The sequence below is a fragment of the Amblyraja radiata genome, chromosome X, assembly GCF_010909765.2.
Source record: "Amblyraja radiata isolate CabotCenter1 chromosome X, sAmbRad1.1.pri, whole genome shotgun sequence".
In the NCBI taxonomy this organism is placed as follows: Eukaryota; Metazoa; Chordata; class Chondrichthyes; order Rajiformes; family Rajidae; genus Amblyraja; species Amblyraja radiata.
This window is the reverse complement of record NC_045999.1, coordinates 12093463-12118587: the sequence shown is the minus strand read 5'-3', so window position 1 is coordinate 12118587 and position 25125 is coordinate 12093463. Positions and strand designations below refer to the sequence as shown.

The following is a 25125-nucleotide window of genomic DNA, read 5'->3' as shown; positions in this document are numbered from 1 at the left end:
TAATCTTTGGCAAACACATCTGAAATAAGTGTCTACATCTCAAGGAAGTTTAGCTCAGAGTTGACAGGTTGAGATTTAATCTCAGAGTCTGAAATGCATTAGGAAGCGGCAAGTTTCCTCAGCGCTGTTTTAAAGAGGCATTCACAGTCCTTAGATTGTGTTCTGCAGAGCGGGTCAACGAAGAGGGGCAAGAGCATTAAACTAATGTGGCAGGTCTGGAGGCCCCTCAACCTCACAGGCCAAAGTTTCGCTGTGACTGTGGCAACGCGGGAGGAGCCTCAGCCACACTGATTGTCCAACAGATATGTAGGTATTGGAAATGGCCGATGACCAGTTGCCATCTTCCAGAATTACGCAGATTATCGAATCTTCAATCCAATTACGCCACCTGCACCAGGTGAAGCCAGCACCCAATCTTGATAGCTGAGGAATGGATTTATTTGAATGGTCAAATCAGGAGGTGACTCTGGTACTCACCAGAGAGATGATCAAGAACACGAGTGATCCTGAGGTTGTCAGCAAGGTGTAAAAGAGCACCAGAGATATAATGGGTGGAACAGCAAGCTGAGGGTCATGGTGAAAATAAAACATGTTTCTCATCGGTAGCCATCAGAAATGGTTTGCATTGCATATTTGGCTCTCACAAAATAAAATGTGCGAAGCACTGCTGCATGGAAAGTAATGCCTATTCATTGCTGCTGCAAACCTTTCTGATCAGCGGGATGGAACCAGCCATTAGCGTGGCTGGGGATCCATCATTACCTTCTTTTAAAAAGGATAAAGGAGACCATAGTGCTCAAATTGACTTTTCAATTGACAGGCAAGACTGGACAATTTCACGTCAGCAGTCCTTACACAGACATCCTGTAGGAAGAGGCCAAGGAAGGGAAAACATTTTTTTTAACCCAAGATCAACTGTAGTTTCAGCCAGTTTTCATATCCAGACCATTCAAGAAAAGGAGACACAAAATGCTGGAGTAACTCAGCGGGTGAGGCAGCATCTCTGGAGAGAATGAATGGGCAATGTTTCGGGTCAAGACCCTTCTTCAGACATTCAAGAAAGGTCTGTCCTAGAATGCATATTTTGCTTCAATGCTTGTTGGGGAGGGAGCATTGGCGAGGCAGTCATTACAGCATATGCCATACATGCAGGAAACAGTGGAAAATAGAAAATTCCTATTAACTTAAACATAATTGGATATAATCAAATATACCTACTTATCCCTCCATAATAGGTCCATTATAGCCCAATTATCAGGCAGTACAGGAAACACAACTTTAAAAAAAAAAGACGAACTGGTTCAGAAACTAGATTCTATCTTTGCAAAAATGTTGGGCCATCTACTTTTTATCCTTTGAATAAATCTGCCTATGCAACATTGATAAAAACTCAAGCTTCCTGAGTTTACCAATAATCCACCATTTTAGGTAACCCATACCCCTTTCATCCCTTCTCTCTCCTCCAACCTACCCTGGTCTCTCACATTGTCTCCTTTCTTTCCAGCTTACCCCTAAACCCCAAATTCTTCTTTCTTTACACCTCTTCCCTGAACACTACTCCAATTGGATGCCCTCTTCTGATCATCTCACCTTCCCTCTGTTGCACCCGTCTCCCACCACCCCTCATTCAGGTCCATTCTTCACCCTTTCCTCCATATCACTTTGTAGAATATGTAGCCTTTTGCCTTCCACTTACCAGCCTTTAGCAAAACAAAATATAGCTGGAGGAATTTAGCAGGTCGGACAGCATGTGTGGAGGGGTGGACAGATGACATTTCAGGTTGGGATCCTTTTTCTGAAAGGTCCCAACCCAAAAACGTCACCTGCCTATTCCCTCCACAGATGCAGCTTGACCTGCAGAGTTCCTCCAGTGCTTAGTTTTTTCCCCTGAAGATTGCAATGTCTGCAGTTTCTTGTCTCTCCAATTCCAAGCCTTTGTTGTTTTTTCTACCCTTCTCTCCTGCACACATCTGTAATTTGGCAATCAACCCCTCCTCACCTCAATTCACCTGTCCTTTGTCAACTCTTACCTCATCCCTCCACCCCCCTCTTTATCGTGGTTACTCAGTCTAGATGAAGGTTCTCAACCAGAAATGTCAACTGTCCATTTTCCTCACGTTACTTGTGTTTCTCTTTGCTCAATTGCAACCCGACCAGACCGCCCGAGTATTTTCTGCTTTTAGGATTTGACGGTTTGCTGCAAATTTATAATTGTGGTTTTATTACTGTGGGGACAGGGTGGGCAAAATAATTAACCAGCTATGGGTTTTGTTGCCAACCTTCAATCAGAGGCTATAACTAGAAATGCAGGCCACAAGCACCTTTGCAAAATGTCAAAGGGTGCAGGTGACTTTGCATCCTTCTAAAACAGCTAGACAAATCTCACCATTGTGGGGTTCTTTAAAAAAACTTAAATTTAAACGTTAATTCATGAAACTCATGAAATTCATACAATACAATTCACACTGGACATGCTGCTCATTTTTTGTTATTAGGAAACAAATAGTCAAACTAAAGTTAGCCTTTATGTTCAGGACTTACCATTATCTTTAGCAACTAGACCTGTAGCTGAATCTGGGAAATGGGACAATGTGCGATTATCTCTTTGTCCAACGGTGCAGTTGTTACTAAACTCCCACCTCCTCTGTTGCAACTGCTGTAGCCAGTATCTCATAGCCTGTGCGCTGGGAGCCTGTCAGTCACAAAACAAAATAAAATCAATGTTCTTCTCGCACTAAATAATAATTTTAGACAATTTTAACGTTACTGTACCGAAGCTCCAATTCATATAAATATTTCCTGTACCCAAAGACCAGACGGACTAACCCACAGCTCGGTCCACCTACCCAATCTCCCACTTGACAAATATTTCAACTTCTCCTCCCACTCCCATACTGACTTCTGTCCTGGCCCTCCTCCACTGTCAGAGTGAGGCCACACGCAAATTGTAGGAAGAGCAACTCATATTTCACTTGGGAAGCTTACAACCCAACAGTATGAATATTAATTTATTTAATTTTAACCATCATAATCATACTTTAGTATGATTAGTCAAATACGTTTTACAATATACGAGAAATTTGATTTGCCATAGTCATCATACCATCAAAAAGCAACAAAACATACAAAATACATTTTTACATGAACATCCACCACAGTGACTCCTCCACAGTAATCCTTGCATTCCCTCTCTCTCTCTCTCTGTCCTCTCCCACCCAAGTCGCCCTGCTAGTTTCACTGTTTATATCCTTTCATTATCACCTCTTCCGCAGCCAACAATTGTATGCTCCACCTTTCTTGAGTAATCAGTTGCCGGCTCTTATTTGTTCTGTCCCTGTCTGTAGCTCTAGTTTCCCTCTCCCCTGACTTTCAGTCTGAGGAAGGGTCTCCCTCCAAAATGTCCCCTATTCCTTTTCTCCAAAGATGCTGCCTGACCCGCTGAGTAACTCCAGCATTTTGTGTCTATCTTCGGTGTAAACCAGCATCTTCAATTTCTTCCAACACATTCACATCACAAAGATCAACAAGTCTAATCTGACCAAAGATATAATGTGGCTTTAGAGACAGATTTAAAAAAAATCAAGGAGTACACAGGATGCGAATAAATATCCCAATGTACATTTGTTCAGCAAATAGCATTCAAATAGAATTATGACCTCTGTACGTCAAGTCTAAAAATTCCCCTGTATTGCAGATTAAAACTAATCGATTTTAATTACACAACAGCACATAATTGTTACACTTTAGAATGCAACATCTTTCATGTCAGACGGCAATTCTAAAATCTGATGTTTCTGCCATGATCTGTCAGTAGTAAGGCTTTGAATGCCTTCTAAATCATTTGGCTGAATGAACAAATATTTGAAACTATATTAAGGGAGGAGTAACTAGGGAGAGAATAGAGTCCCGCAAAGACCTGTGTGGACATCAATGTTTGAAGGTGCAGAAGATAGGCAAGGCCCTAAAAGAATACTTCTCCTCTGGTTTTACCGGCATGGTGAAAGACAATGACAAGTGAACTCAAGAAAGTTAAAGCCCTGTTCCACTGTACGAGTTCATTCAAACTCGTGGAAGCACGTGGAATGTACATAGCGGGTACATCGGTGCTCGGGGACGTCTCTTAGCGGCTCGTAACGCTAACGGTAGTTACTCGGGAAATGCGGTAATCTCGGGAAGACTCGTGAAGATTTTTCAACATGTTGAAAAATGTCCACGAGAGCCCCGAGTACCTGCGAGCGGCCATTACCGTAAATCTCCGAGTTCGAATCAGGGCAAACCCGGGAGAACTCTTGAATGATCTCGTACAGTGGGACAGGGCTTTTAATGGAGATGTCTTGAGGATAGTCTGCATTACAGTAGGGGAGCTGCTGGAATCTTAAAACATATAAAGTTACATAAATCGTCACGTATAGTCATACAACATGGAAACAAGCCCATCAACCCAACTCATCCATGCTGACAACATGCTCAATCTCAGCTACTCCCATTTACCTGTGTTTGGCCCATATCCCTCTAAACCTTTCCTATCCATGTACCTGTCCAAATGTCTTCTAAATGGTATTATACCTGCCTCAACTAATTCCTCTGAAAGCTCAATCCATATCCCACCACCTTTGTGTGTAAAAAATCACCCCTCACATTCCTATTAAATAATTCCCCTCTCACCGTAATATCTACATTCTCTAGTTTTAAGTATATCCAAGAACGCTGTGGGAAGCTAGAGTAAAAACTGCAGGAACTCTGGTTGAGATGTATGCATCATCTATGCAAGAATGGGGGTGAACATTGTACTTTCATTTCAGAATGACTGCAAAGAAAAAGTTTGAAACTATAGACCAGTAAGCTATATCTTACGGCAGACACAAAATGCTGGAGTAACTCAGCAGTACCGGCAGCATCTCTGGAGAGAAGGAATGGGTGACGTTTCGGGTCGAGACCTTTCTTCAGACTGATGTCAGGGGAGCGGCTACACAATTCCTACACAAGCTATATCTTACCACTGACAACTGTGGTAGGTATGTTGCAGGTGGGATTCTGAGGAATAAAATAGCTTACGTTTAAAAAGACGGGGGTTAATTAGAGACAGCTTTGAGCATAGGGGATTGTGTCCCACAAATTTTGAGGTTTTTTTAAGTAACCAAAAAAGGTCAATGCGGGCACAGGAGACGACGTAGACTTTAGAGACTTCAAACAAGGCCTTTTACAAAGTACAAACTACATGGTAGTTACTCCGAAAGGGTAGATCGTAAGAGATCCATGGAGATCTACCTAGTTGGATACCTAGCAGAGCATGATAATAGGTTGTTTTTCAAAATGGAGGCCTCTGACTAGTGGTTTGCCTCAGTGGTGGTGCTGGGACCATTGTTGTTTGATATCGATGCAATGATTTGGATAAGAATATACAAGGCATGGTTATAAGCTTATAGATGACATTAAAATAAGAGGTCTCATACACAGTGAAGAAAGTTACCAAGAATTGCAGCGGGATTTTGATCAGCTGGGTAAGGTGGATGATGAAAAGAGTTTAAGTGAAAAGCTTGTGTTGCGTTCTAACCAGTAAACGGAAAGACAATAAGTGATTGCAATCGAGCCATTCACAGTGTACAGATATGTGATGAAGGGAATATCGGGAATAAAATCATACAGGTGGAAACAGGCCCTTCGGCCCAACTTGGCCACACCGATTAACATGTCCCATCTACACTAGCCCCACCTGCCTGCGTTTGGCCCATGTCCGAATAAATTTGTCCTAACCATGTACCTATCCAAATGTTTCTTAAACGGCTAATGGAGTTTAATTCAGTTAATGCCAGGTGTTGCATTTTGGGAAGTGAAGCCAGAGTAAGACTTTCGGAAGATCCCTGGAAAGTGTTATGAAACAGAGAGACCTAGGAGCATAAGTACACAGTTCCCTTAAAGTGGTGTCACAGGTGTGATGAAGATGACTTTTAGCCTGCTGGCCTTAAACAGTAAGAGCATCGAGGATAGAAATTGAGACATTCTGAAGAAGGGTCTCGACCCGAAACCTCACCCATTCCTTCTCTGCAGAGATGATGCCTGGCCCGCTGAGTTACTCCAGCATTTTGTGTCTACATTCTACAACAGTTGTATGGCCTTGGTGAGGCTGTATTTAGAGTATTGTGTTCCGTTTTGGTCAATCTGCTATAAGATGCCATGAAGCTCCAAAATGAACAGAAAAGATTTGTAAGAATGTTACCAGAACACAAGGGATGAGTTTTAGGGAAAGGTTAGTCAGGATGGGAGTTTATTTCTTGCAGCGTAGAAGACCGAGGGGGGATCTTATAGAAGTGTATAGAATCATGAAGCACATAGATGGGGTGAATGTACACACTCTTTTCCCAGGGTAGAGGAATTAACAATCACAGGGCATAGGTTTATGGTCAGTGGAGAAAGAGTTAATTGGAAACAAAGGGGCAAATCTGAATTCAATGTTCATACCATTGGGTTGTATGCTAGCCAAGTGGAATACGAGGTGCTGTTCCTCCAGTTTTCATGTGGCCGCACTCTGGCAATGGAGGCAGCCGAGGACAGAAAGGTCAATATGGGAATGAGGAATTAATAGCAACCAGAAGATCCAGTAGGCTTTGGCAGACCACAGCACACGTGTTCCACAAAATGGTCGCCGAGTCTACGCTTGGTCTCGCTGATGTTTAGAGGCTACTTCATGAATACTATATGTAGTACATGAGGTTAGAGAATGTGCATATGAATGTCTGTCTCAACTGGAAGGACTGCCGGGGTCCCTGGATGGAGACGAGGGTGGACGTATGGGGACAGGTGATACCTCCTATGGTTGCAGGGGAACCAATCTGGGGAGTTGCTGTGGGAGTGGTCTCTGCGCAAGTTGGAAAGGGGTGGATATAGGAAGACGGTGGAATAGCGTTGCAGTGATGGAAATGTCAGAGTATGTGGAGTTGGATGAGGAGGATGGTGGGGTAAAAGGCGAGGGCAAGGGGGTCTACATTTTTGTTCCGTTGGGGGGAGTGTGACTAAGAACAGAACTACGGGACACATAGGAGACATGGGTGAGGGATCCATCTATTACAGCAGAGAGAAAACCACATTTACCAAAGAAAGTGCACATCTTGGATGTCCTGGAATGGAAAGGTTCATATTGAGAACAGATGCGGTGGAGAGAAATTGAGAGTAGGGCAATAGGGAAGACTACGGGATATGGGTCAAATGCAGTAGTGTAGAGGGACATCGTGGTCGGCATGGACAAGTGGGACCGAAAGGCCTGTATCTGTGCTTATCTGATTATGCATAGAAACAGGAATTGGGTTGAAACATAGGGGATTCTTGCAGGGCTAGTCATCCTTTAACAGACTAAACAAGGTCTTAATAAAAATCAACCAAAACTGAGTCGTTGTTTTTTTCTCCACAGATCCTACATGTCAAGAATAATTCCAGTATTTTATTTTTAATTTCAAATTTACCAAATCTGAAGCTTGTTTTTCATTTAATCAAAATACTTGGCTGGTACATTGTAGCTACTGAAAATATTTATCTCACAGATGGTCAAACATACAATATAAATATCTACAATATAAATATCTATATAAATAGCCTGAAGAAGGGACCCGACCGGCTAAACTGATAATAAGTGCAGTATTTTAAAGTTGAGTGTTGATGCTAATCTTAATGAGGAGAGAGTATTAAAAAAAAGTCCCCAAAATAACTGTGAATTTCCATAAACCTCTTCTTAAAAATTCATTTGTAAGTAAATAACCTGTTTGAAGAGAAAATGTAACCCAGCAAACAATAAAAAGTTATAATTCTTTCAGTGTTGGTGCTGCTACCAATGATTCTATACCACATGTATGAACACAGGATGTTGGGTTATCATGGCCCTATCTGACCAACGCATACGCTTATTGATATTTGCGGTTGAACTGAATCCATTGCTCAATGCTGCTATATGCACCAATACTTGCCTTCAAATGTTTTGTTACTGCTTCATTTCTTAGAACAGTCGTTAAAGATAACAAAACCAGACATGTTTGTTTCAAAGGGAAGATAACAAGTAGGCATTTACTGAGTGATAAGACTTTAGACTTACAGCATGGAAACAAGCCTTCCGACCCACCGAGTCCGCGCCGACCAGCGATCACCCCGTACACTAGTTCTACCCTACACACTAGGGATAATTTACAGAAGCCAATTAACCTACAAACCTGCACGGCTTTGACGTGTGGGAGGACACCAGAGCACCTGGAGAAAACCCATGCGGTCACCGGGAGAACGTACAAACTCCATACATACAGCACCCATAGACAGGATTGAAACCCCTTCATTCTTCAACAGAAATCTGGTAAATTCTGAAACTACCAGATGCTTGTTTTCAAGTAAGGCAAAGAAATATCATGGGAGTAAAATGCCAGAGTCAGCGTGGAAACAGGCCCTTTGGCCCACCGAGTCTGCACCGACCAGCGATCCCCGCACATTAACAAAAGCCTCGCACATTAACACACTAGAAACAATTTACACTTATACCAAGTATCCAAACCCAAGCCAATAAACCTACAAACAAGTACTTCTTTGGAGTGTAGGAGGAATCCAAAGATCTCGGAGAAAACCCACGCGGTCACGGGGAGAACGTACAAACTCCATACAGGCAGCACCTGTAGTCGGGATCGAACCCGGGTGTCCGGCAGGGTGCAAGGCAGTAACTCTACCACTGCGCCACCATGCTGCCCACTGGTTGCAAAGAAAGCTGACAGAGAACCATGGGGTCATCACTATCGTGCAGAGGGTAGAGCTGCTGCCCACAGCGCTGGAGACACAAGTTCTGACCACGGGCGCGACCTGGGTGGAGTTTGTATGTTCTACCCGTGACCATGTGGGTTTTCTCCCAAACTCCAAAGACGTACTGGTTGGTAGGTTAAATGGCCTAAGTAAATTGCCCATCATGCGTAGGAAGTGAATGTGAAAGTGGAACAATAGAATTGGTGTGAATGGGAGATTGATAGTTGGTGTGGACATGGTGGACAAAGGGCCTGCTTCCATCCAGTATATTTCAATCAACATTAATTTCACCAAACAAAGTGTAATACTGTAATGGAGAAAATAAGAACATTTCATATGAACAAGAACAGCACATTTCCACAGGGATTTTAGCGAATTGCAATCCTGGGAATAAAATTTCCTGAAGTCAGAAAGTTCTCAGTTTGATCATTTTGATTTGATCCTTGAGAGCTTCAACTTTCTTTGGACAACCTGTTTTAAGCTTTATTCCGGGCATAATCCAGTTCTCAGACTTTACAACAGATCTTGAGTTCTTGATTAGTACGGGTGTCAGGGGTTATGGGGAGAAGGCAGCACATTGGGGTTAAGGGAGAGATAGATCAGCCATGATTGAATGGTGTAGACATGATGGGCCAAATGACCTAATTCTGCTCTTAAAACTTATGAACTTTCAATTTCCTGTCAACAACTCATCAGGTCTCCTTGCTAGCGTTATGAAAAACTGCTCCTGTTCCAAGGGCCTATCCCCAACTCAAAGCAGATTGGCAGATCATTGGATAAGAGTCAGAGATGAAAAGAATGTGGGAGATAGAGGCTATGAAGATGCTCTTTTGCACTTGCACACATAAATGCAAGTGGTTACACATACTTTTCAACACTAATCTGAGGATACAGTCTCATGTAGTAGTGGTCAAATTGCCCATCAAGCATAGGAAGTGAATGTGAAAGTGAGAACTTTCTGGCTATGGGGTCAAAACTTATGTATTTAAATTGAGATTTCTCTTTTACTTTGCAAACATATAATGGTGAATGCCCCCTGCCTTTCGCATACCCTTCATAAACTAAGCCCTTGCCTTGACTTCAAGCTAAATGTAAATCCTTTAACTTCATTAAGAAACGTATCTGCAGTGCATTCTGCAATGCAGAAAAGGTAATGAAAGTGGACTCGGTTGCTGGCTTTCAAGGGGAACTGATAAATATGTTAACAAAAACTAATGGGGAAAGAGCCAGGTGATGGGGTTAACGACACTGTAAAGAGGCAGGTGACCATGGCTTGCACACCATTAGGTGGAAGACAAAATGGAGACAAATTCATGCAACTAGGCAAATTTGAGAAGGATACAGCAGTCCTTCTTGACAGACAATGTTTTGAGGGGTCAAAAAATATATTTTAGTTTAGTTTAGAGATACAGCGCGGAAACAGGCTCTTCGACCCACCAGCGATCCGCGCACATTAACACTATCGTACACACACTAGGGACAATTTACAAGTTCACATTTATACCAAGCCAATTTACCTACACACCTGTATGTCTTTGGGGGGGGGGGGGGGGGGGGGGGGGAAGACACTACTGTAATTTCTACATGGTGAAACCAAAATGTATAAAATACCCTTTAATAAAATCTGACAATGTGCACTTTAACCACATGTGATTTTTTCTATAACAAATCTCAAATTGTGGAGTACAGAGGCAAATAAATAAATGATGGGTCTTTGTCCCAAACATTATGGACGGCACTGTAACTACCTTGACGTAAAAAATAGTTAAACATCTATTTCCGCCATGCTTGAACTGGGAGAGTCCCAAAGGTTCTTGACCCCACAAAAGTAAATGCCACGTTTAAAATGAATGACCCCTTATTTTTAGAACAGTTCCATATCCTTCCTATCTGGGCCTTGCAGAGAAATGTTGACCTAGGCTTGGAATAGATTGGTTGCAGATGTTTGCTAGACTTAGAGAACATCTGGTCCTATATTGTTGTTACACATCATTTGCAAATGTGTTAACACCTTGGTCAGTATGTATTGAATTTTAATTCTCAGTGAAGATCATACGTGCACTTTGTTTCCTGGAATAGCATTTGTGCTTCCGTTACAGCTGCTGGCTTCTCATTAGACATGTTTATGCGCAATTCTGCTTTAAATTCTCAGGAGAACTTATTAAAATGCAAAATTTAAAATTTAAAATTATGGTCCTGGCATCCAGGAGGTACTTCCCTCCGTAACTCCCCAGTAGACACAGGAGCAGTTTGAGCAACCACCTGCAAGTTTAATTTAGATTAGAGATACAGCGCGAAAACAGGCCCTTTGGCCCACCGAGTCAGTGCTGACCAGTAATCCCTGTACATTAACACTATCCTACACATACCAGGGACACACGCTATGTCCCAAGCATTATAATGCCCTGAAATGGGGGAACTGCTGTAATTTCTCCATGGTGAAACCAAAATGTATAAAAATGGCCTTCATTAAAATCTGACAATGTGCACTTTAACCACGTGATTATTTCTATTACAAATCTCAAATTGTGGAGTACAGAGGCAAATAAATAAACGATGGGTCTTTGTCCCAAACATTATGGAGGGCACTGTATATGCATGCGCCGATGACATTATGTCACGTGATGGAAAATCGCGATACAGACTGTTTGCTAGGAAGGCTCCTCAACATCCCCATAAAATGGCAGTCTTCTGTAATTTTTATTTGCTTCTTTGCTGGCGGCTCAGTGGTAGAGTTGCTGCCTTATAGCGACAGAGACCCAAGTTCAATCCTGACTACTGGTGCTGTCTGTGTGGAGTTTGTACGTTCTCTGTGACCTGCGTGGGTTTTCTCCGAGATCTTCCGTTTACTCCCACATTCCAAAGACCTACAGGCTTGTAGGTTAATTGTCCTCTGTAAATTGTACAAATTAGCCCTAGTATGTAGGATAGCGCTAGTGTACGGATTGGACGGCACTCGGTGTTTTCCCCAAAGGAGAGTTGGGTCTCAGCAAAGGAGAGTCAAAAGAGTCAAGTATAATTTACAGACATTGCCTCAAATATCGAGAGTCTACCATGGATTATACTCCTGATGGTCATACTTTAGGTTTCTCCGTGTTCTAATCCTCACCACAACAACCGTTGCAAAAGGAAACGGGTATTAATTGGAGGATATAATAACTGAGATTCCCATGCAAATTTAACATCTTCACTCGATCCTAGTTTTAGTCTAATTTCAGTCCCAGAGAAAAAAATGCAAGGCATCTCTACATGGCTCTGAATTTTCGGCACAAATTCATACCGAGGGATAGATTTCTGACAAAAGCCCAGAGCAGAGCAGATGGGGCACATCCAGAAGATGATAGTGCCTCATGAAAATGGGAATGAATAGCTAGTAAGAGTATTTCATTTGTAAGTCAAAGGTGCAACCTATGGCCATGTAGTACCATAATTAGTAGGCCCATCAGTCCTCAAGTTGAAGGCAGATCTCCACCTCACAGGCCGATAGAGAGACTGATTTTTGGAGAGACCACCGCAGGAAGAGATTACCTACAATTGGGGTGAGAATGTGTGCCCCAAGAGTTCAGAGGGTTCAAATACACAAGCAGTAGTTGATTAAGCTTCCTCACATCCAACCAATACAAAAACCATTTCATTGCCCTGGTCACTGTCGGTAGCAATTCACTCACACCTACGACTGTACTGTTATACCAATTGGTTATGCAGAGCAACTAATTTTGTTTATTATCATATGTACCGAGGTTCAGTGAAAATCTTTTGTTGCATGTTAACCAGTCAGCAGAAAGACAATACGTGATTACATTCGGGCCATCCACAGTGTACAGCCACAAGCACAGATATATCATAAAGGAAATAACGTTTGATGCAAGATAAAGTCCAGCAAAGTCCAATTAAAGATAGTCCAAGGGTCTCCAACAGATAGAGATAACAGCTCAGGACCATTTTCTAGTTGTTGATAGAATGGTTCAGTTGTCTGATAACAGCTGGAAAGAAATTGTTCCTGAATCTGGAGGCATGCTCTTTCACACTTCTATACCGCTTGCCTGATGGTTGAGCAGAGAAGAGGGAGTGGCCGGGGTGCGACTCGTCCTTGATTATGCCGCTGGCCTTGCTGAGGCAGCATGAAGTGTAAATGGAGTAAATGGAAGGGAGGATGGTTTGTGTGATGGCCTGGGCTGCATCCACGATTCTCTGCAATTTCTTGCGGTCTTGGATGGAGCTTTTCCCAAACCATACCGTGATGCGCATCTGTAGGAGTTGGAGAGAGTTGTTGGGGACATGCCGAACTTCCTAAGCCTTCTCAGGAAGTAGAGGCTTGGAGTGCTTTCTTGGCCATTGCTTCAATATGGGTGGTCCAGGACAGGTTGCTGATGATATTTACTACTAGGAATTTGAAGCTTTCAACAATCTCTACTCAATATCTACCGTCAATGCATACATGGAGTATGTGTACCACTTTGCTTCCTGAAGTCGATCACTATCTCCTAAAAAAGTGACTAAAATCCTAATATACTGACTGCTAATGATTGATTAGAAACTTCCTTTGTAGAGGTGATGAGGAAGTTAATGCGGTCTCGTTAACTTATACACAGATGTGAAGTGAACACTAAGAAACACAACAAAGGTTTGACACAGGTGGATCTGCTCCAGTGCGTACTCCTCACTGACCAGACAATCTCAATAAGCGAGTCCGGAATTCTGAAAAACGCAAGGAATCATAGGATTTGTCAAAGGTCGAACGTTATAAATTAAAATCGAATGAAGCACTGTAGATTCAGAGAGTATAGTTTGGGTCCAATTTTTTGTCGTTTTTCTGTGGGAGACCGGGCAGGTGGACAGGGGAAACCGGGCGGGGGGGGGGGGGGGGAAGAGTCTGGGCGGGCGGGTGGGGGAGACTGGGCGGGCGGGGAGGAGACCAGCAAGCGCTGCAAGACCGCCCCCGGTCCCCCCCCTCCACTCGAGTGTCCCATCCCCGTCGGGGAGGGGGGGGGGGGTGTGGCAGCCGGAGACGTCCGGACTGACGGGACACCTGCCCCCAGGCCCAGCGCGGAGAAGTGCCAACCCCAGCTCACCTCCGCCTCTCCCGCCGGGCCAACCGACAGCCAGGACCGACAACACCAGTGGCCCCAGACCCACAGACAGTGCCAACTCCAGCCTAACCCCGCTCCAACTCCAGAGGAACCCGCTCCCCAATGGGTCGCCAGTTTGTCCATGGCCTCAGCCGCCACCCCAATACAAGCCGTACCTTGCACACCACCGGCTTTGCCCCGACGGTACCCGCTGCCACTTCATCCACAACCCCGAGGAGGAGCGAGGGCCCCGGCCTCGCCTGCACCAGAGCGCCAGCCTGGGCTCAGCCTCCTCTGGCCCGGCGCTGGAGGGGGCGGGGCATGCTCAACAGCAACTCAACAGCACCCGCAGTGACAGAGAGCCGACCCCAACTACGGACAAAACGCAAGCCTGCACACAATGCACCACCACCGTAGCCAAGATTGTTTTATAGCTAGTGACCTATGACCTGGGCATGTGCAGTCGGAATACCAAACTCGCTTATTTATGAAGAAACCAGAAATGAGGAAGCTGTCAGCAGCTTCATGATGTGACCACCTATAGTTTAATTTAGTTTAGAGATACAGCGCGGAAACAGACCCTTTGGCCTACCAAGTCCGCACCGACCAGCAATCTCCACATTCACAGACCAAGGAAAATTCACAATTATACCAAGCAAATTAACCTGCAAACCTGTACGTCTTTGGTGTGTGGGAGGAAACCGGAGCTCCCGGCGAAAACCCATGCAGGTCACGAGGAGAACGTACAAACTCCACCCAGACAAGCACCCATAGGCAGGATCTAACCCAGGTCTCTAGTGCTGTAAGGCGGCAACTCTACCTCTGCGCCACTGTGTAGAAAAAATAGGTTGCTCCAGGTGAATATACTCCAGCAAAACCCACACGTTACTGCGTTTGACTTTGCTTTTAGATAGCACAGACTCTTCATTCATTTAGCAAACAAAAAAATCTATTGGGCAATTCACCTAACTTGTTGCCTAATTTGGTGCATGTTGCAACACATTCTCTTTGTATGATAGAAACAAACCCAAACAAAAAAAACACAATAGTTACTAGCACAGCAATCACAATAATTGGCAGCATTTCGACTAACAACCCACTTATTCAGTAGCAGACATGGCAAACCTTCTGGATGACAAACAGCCGTAAACTGGACATTGAGGGAACTGAAATCAGTGAAAACTGTAGCTAAGACTTCCTTAAAAATAAGATGGAAAGGTTTAGAGACCGCACTCCAAAACAAACCAGTAACACTTTGGTATAACCTTGTGAAAAATGCCACGAAACACGACAAGAACAAATCCAATGGTAAAGGAGATACTTAATTTTTTAATCCCAAATGGGAAGGATTTCATATACATCTTAACATCCTCATTCCTCCAATGTTTTATGCTTATTTTTAATTTTCCATTCGACTGAACTGTATGACATATGACAGGCCCTTCAGCTCACAATGTCTGTACCAAACATGCTAAATTAAACTTAAAGTGCCCTCCATAATGTGGCTACCGCACATTTTTTTTAAACTCTCCCCCTCACTTAAAGCTATGCCCCCTAGTCTTTGACATTGTTCATCTTGTTAAGCAAGTTTCTTGAACAGCTTAACCTTGTTCAGCAGGTTTAGAAGTGAAAATCTTTGTTACATTTTTATTTTTTAAATCAGAATCAGAATCAGATTTTATTCGTCAAGTATGTTTTGCATCATGCGAGGAAATGTCATCCAATTTCCAGTCTGAGCCATGCCCTCGCATCATAGGTGGCTCATGTGTGCACAGAGGAAGAAGTCAAAGAGTAATAGTTGTAGGTGGTGCAATAGTTAGAGGAGCACACCGGCATTGCTGCAATTGCAGAATGTTGCCAAGTTTATCAATGAATGGCTCCAGAAAATGCTGGAGGGGGAAGGATGAACAGTCATCCATACTACTACCAATGCCAGAGGTGGTACAGGGATGAGCGGCAGCAGGCAGACCCTGAAGAGTTAAGAAGCAGGACCTGATTACGCTCGCGGCCCCCCAGCGCGCCCACTCACGGCCCTACTCATAATTTTGCACGGCCCCCCCGCGTTCCATTGAGAATATACCCAGCCAACTGCTACTTGCACCACCTTCCTGTCGTGCAGTGACCAAAACGAGAATCTTTTACTCAACGCCTCAACTGATGATGGCAAACACACTATCCAGCTGTGTCACCACTTTTAGAGAGCTATGGATTTACATGTCAAAGCCCTCTCTACATTAATACTAAGATCCCTACTATTTACTCTCCTAGTCCAAACAGAATTTGACCTCTCAACTTCCACAACCTCTGTTGTCTGGATTTAATTCCATCTACCATGCTCCGAACTTTCCAGCTGAACCGTGTCCCGTTGTATCTTTAAACTATCTGCTTTTACTATCTATCTCCTTCAGAAACAGCTATCAAAATGAATACATGAATGAGGGAACATATTACGTGGATAGACTGGAGATCCTGGGGTTGTTCACATTATAACACGTGATTGTGAGGAGATCAGAGAGATATTTAAAACCATTAAGGACACTGGCGGAACTGATAAATAGAAACTGATCCTATTGACAGAGGGATCAAGTTCTGGAGACATAGAATGAAAGTGACTGGCAAGGAAATGAAAATAGCAAAGCATTTTTTTAATTTTAAGTAATGGCAGCTGTGAGGGTCTGGAATGTAATGCTGGTGCAGTGGTGGAGGCAGATTCAAGTGTAGTATTGAAAAGATCTGGATAATAACAAAGGAAAGCAAGTGGGTGAGTGGATTTGCTCAATTGCTCACCTAGTTTGGAATATACTTGACAGGCTGAATAGCTTCCATTAACATGACAATCTGCTTGTAACTGTCCTTTTGCCGAGCACACCAGAAGCAAAAATTCTAGAACTACTGCTGCCAACTCATGGTTATCTAAACTAACTGGACATGGTTTTGATGAACATCAACTCAAAAAACAGTGAAACTTTGGCTTTTATTCGCCAAATATGGCAATTACTCAAGTGATTTACCTCACATATTATCCCCTTAACGCAACGGTTATACTGTACGTCTCCATCATTGATTCGGTAAAGGTAGCATGTCAGGTGGACAACATTAAAGGGAGGCGTTTCCCTTATCCCTAACCAGTCTGGAGAAGGATCTCGACCCGAAACGTCACCCATTACTTCTCTCCAGAGATGTTGCCTGTCCTGCTGAGTTACTCCAGCTTTTTGTGTCTATCTCCAGTTTAAACCAGCATCTGCAGTTCCTTCTTGGGTGGATAGTGTGGTGAAGTCAACATTTGGCCCAATTGCCTTCGTTAGAAAGTGTATTGAGTACAAAAGTTGGGACATCATCATTTCACTATGCAAGTTGTTGGTGAGACCAAATTTGGAATACTGTGTGCAGTTTTGGGCCAGCTATAGATAGGATGTTGTTCAGTTAGAAAGGGTGCAGACTTGGTTTGTGGGCTTCAATTATAGGGAGAGGTTGGATAACTTAGGACTTGAGTGCAAGAGTTTGAGGGATGAACTTATTGAGGTGTACAAGGTCATGAGGGGCATGGATAAAGTGAACAGTCTTTTTTCCCCCCAGTGTCGAGGAATCTAAAGCTAGTGGGCACAGACTTAAAGTGAGGTGAGAGAGATTTAAGAGGAGCAGCTGCTTCACACAGAGAGTGCTCGGTTTCAAGACTGAGATGTCAGAGAAAACTAAAGTAGTGGATACTTTTATTACTTTTAAAAAATGCTTGGAAAGATATGTATAAAGGAAGGGCTTACAGGGCTATGGACCAAATGCAGATGTTGGGACTAGCCCAACTTGGTCAGCATAGATAAGGTGGTTCGAAGGGCCTGATTTCGTGCTGCGCAGCTTCCATGACTATGATTCCATCACAATAGAGATTATGTGACAACTTATAGCCAACCAAAAGATAGACAGTCATACAGAGAGTCATAGAGTCTTACAGCATGGAAACAGGTCCTTTGCCCAACCTGCCGACACCGGCCAACATGTCCCAGCTACTCTAGTTCCACCTGTCTGCGTTTGGCCAATATACCTCTAAACTTGTCCTATCCAAGTACATGCCCAAAATGTTTCTTAGATGTTGAGATTCCGGCAGCTCGGTCCAGACTCCCACCACCCTTTGTGTGAAAAAGTTACCCCTCAGGTTCCTATTAAATATTTTCTCCCTCACATTAAACCTGTGTCCTCTGGTTCTTAACTTTCCCTACTCATGGGTAAAATACTGTACGTCCACCCGATCTATTGCTCTCATGATTTTGTAGATTTGATAAAAAGAGAAAAAATGTACACATCCCAAGGTGTTTGCAGAGAATTAAGTGCTCTTTGGAAAGGTAGTCACTCGAGCCCATGGTAGATAACCTCACACAAACATACAACATGAATATGCTGCTGTTCTCTCGTGACCATAGCAACACACCAGGCCCTCTGACACCATCAGGCAAATTGACAACCTCTAGTTGATGCATGGAAATGCAATCACCCAGATGTCCCCCCAAGTCATGCAGTTTTTTAGATTTAAATATAATACAGTTTCTCGGTCATTAATGGATAGTAACTGGGCAATTCTTGCCCAGAGTAGGTAAATTGACAACAAGAGGCCATAGGTTTTAGGTGAAGGGGAAAAGGTTTGATAGGAATCAGAGGGGTAACTTTTTCACACAAATGGTGGTAGGAGTATGAAACAAGCTGCCAGTGGAGGTAGTTGGGGCAGGGACTATCCCAATGTTTATGAAACAGTTAGACAGGTACATGGATAGGACAGATTTGGGCCAATCGCGGACAGGTGGGACTAGTGTAGCTGGGCCAAAGGGCCTGTTTCCACGCTGTATCACTCTAAGACTCCCCAACATATCAACACTGTCAGTCCCTTCATCACACCTGTCCGCGATTGATCACAATGAATGGCGGTGCTAGCTTGAAGGGCCGAATAGCCTCCTCCTGCACCTACTTTCTATGTACCTGCTTAAAGACAAGATCCACCTTCTCATGGTCAATTTTGGATGGAAAATGATTTCCTGATTTGTCACTGACCCTCAATTTTTAATCAAATGTTTGGAGGATCCTCCTAGATACTGTGTTGATTCTGGAGTGGCATTTGGCACATTCATTAACTTGAACTGTTGTGCAATGTTGCCACTAGTTTACTTTACAAGATTCCACCACATCCTCAACGACAGTGATCAGTGAAACAAGGGCAATATTTTCCCAGTGTTAGCAGGAATCATAAATTGCATGTACACAAACTCACTCACTAATCAAAAAACTGAATTCAAACACTGAAACTAACATTTCAGAGAGACAAAGGATAGGTAACAAATAAAAGACACTCGGGTGCTGTGGGGTGAACTATTCACCCTGTCCTAGAAAAGATGGAATTTTTTAAAATGCACAAAATGTCCAGCATGATGGGAAGCACCCATGGAAAGAAAATAAATTCAGAGTTCAAGTCTTCCCAACAAAGATCATTTCAGTTTCCTTTCGCACAATCTTTTTAACACATGACTTCGTCAATCCCCCTAGAAAAAGTGGAAAGATGAATTCTGGATGAGGAAAGTTAAAGAGATGGGAAATTGCAACGGTCGAGATGTCAAGGAACTGTGATCATGATCATAAATGCAAAATCTTTCTGCAGTTAATTTGACAAATGTGAAGTGTTTTTCTATCAGTTATCTATCCCTAGACTAATAATTATTAGTTATCTTGAATATGGACATAACAATGGCATAGCAGTAGAGTTGCTGCCTTACAACGCCAGAGACCCAGACTCGATCCTGATGATGGGTGCTGTCTGTACAGAGTTTATACGTTCTCCCCGTGAGCTGCGTGGGTTTTCTACGAGTTCTTTGGTTTACTCCCACACTCCAAAGACGTACAGGTTTGTAGGCTAATTGGCTTGGTATAAGTGTAAATTGGCCCAGTGTGTGGGGATCGCTGGTTGGTGAGGACTCGGTGGGCCTAAGGATCTGGTTCCTCGCTGTATCTCTAAATTAAACCTTCTTGTTCCACAGGAATTAAGAGTTAATCTTAATGTTTGGGCAATCAATCTGTCATTGCAGACACATTAATAACCTTGGCTACCTGGTGGCCAATAAATCCTTATCTCTATAATTAAAAAAGTGTGTGTGTGTGTGTTTATTTGTTTGTGTTGTCAAATCTTCACGACAAAACGCGCTAATGGTAATTTTTTTTAACATATTCCAGTAGAGATTTACCCCCTGGAGTCCGAAATCGGCTTACGTGAAAGGTTGTGCTTCATTTCTTGAGTTATTAATGAATATGATCACAAATCCGATAAAACGTTGAAATCAAAACGCCTGTTTTTCGCTGATGATGTCACAATGGATCTGCCTGACTGCCGCCTGCTCGCGCTACGAGTGACGTCACCCCCCCCCCCTCCCCCCGTTATTCAAAAGTCAGCCCATCGACTGCAGACCAAAGATCATAGCTGAAGACTGCGGCGGCCCAACCCGCACTCCTTTGGCAGACGCACGCTCGCGCCTAGGCTTGGGTCTGGTTCTCGGCTTGGCATGGACCTCCCCCCCCCCCCCCCCCCCCCCCGCTCCCACCCCCCTCTCCCACTCTTCACCCCCCCTTCCCTCTCTCCCCCCCCCCCTCCCCATCTCCCTCCTGCCCCCTGTTATTCAAAAGACGCTACCGGAGATGAAGCTGCTCGTCGCTCCCTGCTCCCTCGTTCAAGACTCTGCTGGAGATAAACCCGCTCGCTGCCTGCCGCCGGGCTCTCTCTTCCTCCGGGCTTAGAAGTCAGGCCCTGTACCAGAGCTCTCGGGTCCGTCTCTGATCGGGTCGGGTCCCTCTCCCCCCTCCTCCTCCACTCCCCCTCCTCTCCCACCTTCCTCCTCCCGCCGCCTCCTCTCTCCCCCCTCCCCGGCCTCTCTCCTCTCTACCCCACCCCCCGTCGCTGCCCCCCTCACCTCCCCGGCCTCTCGCCCTCCATCTCCCCCCCCCCCCTCTCTCTCCACCCCACCATATCATCCCCCCCTCCGTTGGATGTGTATTCGTTTATTTGTTTGTGTGTGATCACATCTTCTAAAAAAAAACGACGCGGTAACGGTAAAATTTGTACATATTCCGGTAGAGATTTATCCCGTGGAGTCCAAAATTGCCTTATCTGAAAATTTCCAGCATTATTTCTCGAGTTATTAATCAAAATGTTAAAAAATCTGAAATAATTTAGAAAATAAAACCGGCTGGCTGTGGCTAATGACGTCACAATTCAATTCAATTCAACTTTATTGTCATTGCACAGATACAAGTATGGGTACAACGAAATGCAGTTTAGCGTCTGTTCGTAGTAATAGTGCAATATAGAAATAAAAATACAGAATAAGCAAACAATGGGTCTCACGCTGCAAGTGACGTCAACCGGCCGCCTACTGCTGCCCAGGGCCACCCGCCCCGCTCCCCTCCGCCGCCTCTGCCCCCCTCCTCCTCCTCTCCGCCGCCTCTGCCCCCCCTCCTCCTCCTCTGCCCCTCTCACTCTGTCTCTGCCCCCTCCCTCTCTACCCCCCCCCCTCCCTCTCCAGACGCGCCTGCGAGTTGGGGGTTATGCGCAAGTGGATAGAGCGGGGATGGGGTAAAAAATTGGTCTTTTTAATGCAATTCATCAAAACTATTTTTGATATTTACTTTCCTTCAGAGGTGGTTCTTCAAACATTGTTGTTACCAGCAGTTATGTTGTTTCACGATTGAAAATGAATTTTAACATGCCAAACTTCTGAGTAACACTCACTGCTGTAGGCATTCACTTCATGTATTTCCCCATATTTACTAACAAAAGATAATGCACGGTGTGTATATTAAGATGACAGCAGAGCCACTTACATAGAGAAATTTATTGTCCTGAAAAATCCAGCAATTATCACATCTGGACTTCTCCCCACTTAACTTAAGTTGACAAAGTAACCCTTCATCAAAATATCATCTCATTGATTGGGGAAACTCCCACAACTAGGGCGCTTGTTGTAATCGTAATACTCAGAATATGCATAACTGATTGTTTAACAATGCTGGGACACTGCCCTTGACACTGAGCAGAAACAAATAGAAGGAAGTGGCCTGAAGATAGACACAAAAAGCTGGACTAACTCAGCAGGACAGGCAGCATCTCTGGAGAGAAGGAATGGGTGACGTTTCGGGTCGGGACCTTTCTTCAGACAACTGATTTAAGGTATTTTTACCGAAATTAAAAAAGTAGGTTCATCAACGAGAGTTCAATTCTCTTTGTATGCGGTGGATTTAGAACAAATGGCAAACAACTGCCGAGCTAGGTGGCAGGGAAGATTGGATTAGACCGAGCACCAGATTTGTGCAATTCATTAGATACTCTTCTCATTGACCAGAAACCCAAGTCACACCTAATTACCAAACATTCAGTTTCCCAACTATTATTCAAAAAAACTAGATGCCAGAAACCTGAAATGGCAACTTTCACTCCCCGTTACTACTCCCATTCACAGAGTATTCATATCATTTTCATTTAACTTCAGTTTCATAAACTTATTAACTTTTCTCTCAATAACTCTGTCTGCTGCTCCTCAAGTGCATCAACAGTGTTTTGTTGGATGTTATTAAGGTAGAGATTGATAGGTTCTTGATATGTAAGGGTGCCAAATGGTACATGGAGAAGGCAGGAGAATGGGATTGAGAAGGAAAACTAGATCAGCCATGATCAAATGGCAGAGCAGACTCGATGGGTCAAATGGCCTGATTCTACTGCTCTGTCCGAGTCTTATACGTACCAAACCAGAACAATGAAACTCTTACTTCACATTCTTATCCCAAATCATCTTATCCCAAATCGGCCCGAAACATTGCCTATTTCCTTTGCTCCATAGATGCTGCTGCACCCGCTGAGTTTCTCCAGCACTTTTGTCTACCTTCGATTTTCCAGCATCTGCAGTTCCTTCTTAAACATCTCTTGGTAGAGAATTACCTCTCTCGTTGTAACATCCTTATTGCTCATTACCACCATCCCTCCTTCCCACTTCAGACACACCAGGCTTCTCACTCTTACCCCCCCACCCTCCATCATCACTCCAGACCATTTGCACCTCACAACTCACCTCCAAGCCATCTCCCCACCAGAACCCCCCCACCCTGTCTCACCCCCCACTCCTCCTGTCAAAGCACTCCCAACCCCATCTCTCCTCCCGAGAGAGCACTCCCACCTCAACTCCCCTTCCCATCCCACAGCACTCCCTTCCCCCATATCCCCACTCGCTTCAGTCTACCCCCATGTCATTGCTATATTTAAGAGGGAGTTAGATGTGGCCCTTGTGGCTAAAGGGAGAGAAGGCAGGTACAGGATACTGAGTTGGATGAACAGCCATGATCATATTGAATGGCGGTGCAGGCTCGAAGGGCCGAATGGCCTACTCCTGCACCTATTTTCTATGTCCCACCTCCCCAATATACCCCCATCCTCACAATATACCCCCACCAAGAGCAACCTTTCCCTGTCTCCCCCAGATCTGGCTCCTGTTTTACTCCACCGAGGGTGACCCCTCTCCATCCTCCTGCCCACCCCCACTCCCCACTCCCCTGTCCTGCCCCTGCCCCCCTCACCTTGAGGGTGTAGTCCCTCCCCGCCGAGCGGATCTCCAGCTGCCCCTCCTCGGCTTCCAGGTCGTAGGTGAAGCTGGCATCGGCGATGTCGATGTACCCGAGCGGCAGCGCGTCGCTCGGCCCCTTGAAGTAGTACAGGTGGCAGTGGCGGGGGTCGAAGACGAACCAGCGGCTCTTGAAGCCCTTGAGCGGGCCCTTGCCGGACAGTTTGTTCAGGTAGCCGCACAGTTTGGGCGGCAGCTCCCGGCTCAGGCTGGTCGAGCGCTCCAGGACCGGGGCAGGGGCAGGGAGCGCGTCCTCCGGCCCTGGTGTCGCTGCGGGGGTCGCTGCCTCTTCTTCCCTCATGATCCGTGCGGGCGGGCAGCGCGGTTGCAGACGGCGGGCAGCCCCTCAAGCTCCGGCCATGGAGCCGCCGAGCTCTGACTGACTGACTGACTGACTGACTGCCCGCCCGGCCGCCGCCTGCAGGGGGCGCAGCGGGCGCTGGGTGCTGTAGTCCAACTCTGCCGCTAATGCTGGTAATGCCATGCGCACGGACTACAACTCCCAGAATCCTCCAGTCCACGGACAACGCCTGCGCACACCGCCCCCCACAACGCGTTTGTCCACTCAATAGCACTACAATTCCCAGCAACCACCAGGCCTGTTGCACATGCGCAGTCAGCGAGGACGGCAGTGGTCGCGTGAATGGCTCATGATACAACTTCACTGGGAGTGTAACAAAGTGTAGGAAGGAACTGCAGATAGACACAAAACAAACTGGACTAACTCTGCAGGACAGGCAGCATCTCTGGAGAGAAGGGATGGGTGACATTTCGGGTCGAGACCTTTCTTCAGATGCTGGTGTCAGTAAAGCGAAGATAGACACAAAAAGCTGGAATAACTCAGCGGGTCAGGCAGCATCTCTGGATAAAATGAATAGGTGACAGCATCTCTGGGGTAAAGGAAAATGAAAAGGAGAAATGTCTGAGCCGCTGAGTAACTCCAGCTTTTTGTCTCCAGTCATGATACAAGTTCACTTGGAGTGCAACAATGTGTGGGAAGGAACTGCATATGCTGGGGTTTCGTATGCCAACTCTAAAAGCAATGGGAAACAAAGCCAAATGAAACAGGAGCTTTTAATTTGTAGGATTAAAAACATGGTTTTCACCAAAGATAGACATAAAATGCCGAAGTGACAGCAGGAAAGGCAGCATCTCTGGACGGAAGGAATGGGTGATGTTTCTGGTCGAGACCCTTCTTCAGACTGCACTCCTTCTCTCTAGAGATGCTGCCTGTCCCGCTTAGTTACTCCAGCATTTTGTGTCTATCTTCGGTGTAAACCAGCATCTGCAATTCCTTCCTATCAATATATTCAGCAGGCCAGTCAGCATCTATGGAGAGAGAAACGATTAGTGTTTCAGGTTGCAGACAAAGTGGCAGGTTGGCAGCGCTGGAGACAAAGTGCTGGAGTAACTCAGCAGTTCGGGCAGCATCTGTGTAGAAAAGGACTAGGTGACGTTTCGGATCTGACCCCTTCAAACGTTTCAGGTCGTTTGCCTTTAATGAAGGTGCAGTGCAAAGTGAATGATGTCTCACTAAGGTCAATAGTTAATTTTCCATTAGAGTATGGACTTGAGCAATCTTGTACACTGTTGCAAAAGTAATTAAAGTTATATCATGTCTATAGAAAGACACAAAGTGCTGGAATACTCAGTGG

At 44.8% G+C, this 25125-nt stretch overlaps 1 protein-coding gene across 1 annotated transcript in view; it reads right to left on the bottom strand.

The window, feature by feature from the left end:
- Positions 1-23888, bottom strand: part of tbc1d2b (TBC1 domain family member 2B) — an 86520-nt gene extending 62632 nt beyond the window's left edge. Inside the window, exons 1-2 of the mRNA XM_033015077.1 lie at positions 23427-23888; positions 2542-2692 (exon numbers count right to left, since the gene is read on the bottom strand). Of these exons, the coding sequence (XP_032870968.1) occupies positions 2542-2692; positions 23427-23771 (496 nt within the window). The 5' untranslated portion in view covers positions 23772-23888. The remainder of the gene's footprint in view (positions 1-2541; positions 2693-23426) is intronic.
- Positions 23889-25125: the final 1237 nt, after the last annotated feature.